This window comes from Aplysia californica, unplaced genomic scaffold (assembly GCF_000002075.1).
Source record: "Aplysia californica isolate F4 #8 unplaced genomic scaffold, AplCal3.0 scaffold01269, whole genome shotgun sequence".
NCBI classification, from domain to species: Eukaryota; Metazoa; Mollusca; class Gastropoda; order Aplysiida; family Aplysiidae; genus Aplysia; species Aplysia californica.
The window spans coordinates 45308-46901 of NW_004798539.1; the positions used below are offsets into that span (position 1 = coordinate 45308).

A 1594-nucleotide genomic window follows, 5' to 3' on the forward strand; every position below is an offset into this window, starting at 1 on the left:
AGACAGACAGACAGACAGACAGACAGACAGACAGACAGACAGACAGACAGACAGAGACCAAACGACATGCACACACAGGTAAACACTTTTAAACCCAAGACAAACTGCATTGCCCACCGTTTGTCGTGTCATTATGTCTCAATCAAACTGCTTACCTCAAACTTCTTCTTGAAAAATCCACACCCTGTGCAGAATAGCTTCACGGCAGTCTGAAAAATAAAGGGAAGTCTGGTTGATAGGCTGAAATGATCGAAGGAAATTGAGTTGTGTTTGTATTTGCTTTTGTTTTATGCAGAGGGGGGGGGTAGTCTTTTGTTTTGTGCATCACGAGTTTTGGGATAAATATTGCATTGCTTAGGTTTAACGCCCCTCAACACTGTAAAGTATTTGAGAACAGGAACTCAAAACTTAACTTCAGTTTCCGATAGCATCGTTCTAAGAAAGAGAAAACGTATTAGTTCCTTCCGTTTACAGCAGAAGAATATCGTTCCGTACCTAATAAAACCATATTATTATATAGAATCGGTGGACATATTGGCATCTCTACGTATACTCCTAGCCAGGAGGTGTGTGAGAAAGAGAGAAACGGAATAAATCTGAAAGACAAAGAAATGGACCGAAAGCGAGTGTGTGGGGGGGGGAGAAAGAAAGAAAGAAAGAAAGAAAGAAAGAAAGAAAGAAAGAAAGAAAGAAAGAAAGAAAGAAAGAAAGAAAGAAAGAAAGAAGAAAACGGTAAAAATGGAAGGAGAGAAACAGACAAGATAAAAAAATGAAATCATAAGGGAGATGTTAAGAGCAAAACCAGTCCTACCACACATTGAGAAACAAAAGATCGGACAACAAAAAGTGGTTCGGACATCTCACTCGGACGCCTTCAAATCAATCAGCTCTGATGGTATACAACATCAAAATTAAATATTCTTTCTGGAAAGCTAGAGGAAGACCAAGGCAACACTGAGGCGAATCTGTGGCAGACACCCTCAGAGCTCACGGGATGTCCCTCCTACGGGCTACTCGCCTTGCTGCAGACAGACGCCTGTGTCTCCCCGCGACACCCACCGATACAAGAGGAAGAAAAAAGTAAGAGAGAAAGAGAAACAGAGAGAGAAGGGAGAAGAGAAAGAGAGGCAAATAAAGGAAAAAGGGTGGTTGGACGGGGAGAAGGACAAAGGAGAAACAGAAAAGAAAGATAACAATATCGTAATTTTGAAATAATAAACAACGAAAAGGGAAGCCCAGACAGACGGATTGCTCTGTGATGCATTTGGGGATATTAGAGAGTTCATATTGGAAACTATGAGTAGTTCTAGACAAAGAAATATCGTTTTTTTCCAAAGAAAAGTGATGGATCGGTGGAATTAGGTTCTAAGACAAATAAATTCTGAGCCTAGAAATGGCCTAAGGCTGCAATACCGTCGCAATGTAAAAAAAAAAGTGGTCTGTGAGGTCACATAACACTAATTGCTATTCCAGATATAATAATATGCTTTGGCCCGCCGTTCTTTTGACTTCCATCAATCTGAGCAAAGGTATGGTGTGGTATGGTATGGTATGGTATGGTATGGTATGGTATGGTATGGTATGGTATGGTATG

At 40.6% G+C, this 1594-nt stretch overlaps 1 protein-coding gene across 1 annotated transcript in view; it reads right to left on the bottom strand.

Annotated features, from left to right (window-relative positions):
* Positions 1-1594, bottom strand: part of LOC101852977 — a gene marked incomplete at its 3' end in the record, with an annotated part of 122827 nt that overhangs the window by 26915 nt on the left and 94318 nt on the right. Inside the window, 1 exon segment of the mRNA XM_013090418.2 lies at positions 156-209. Within this exon segment, the coding sequence (XP_012945872.2) occupies positions 156-209 (54 nt within the window).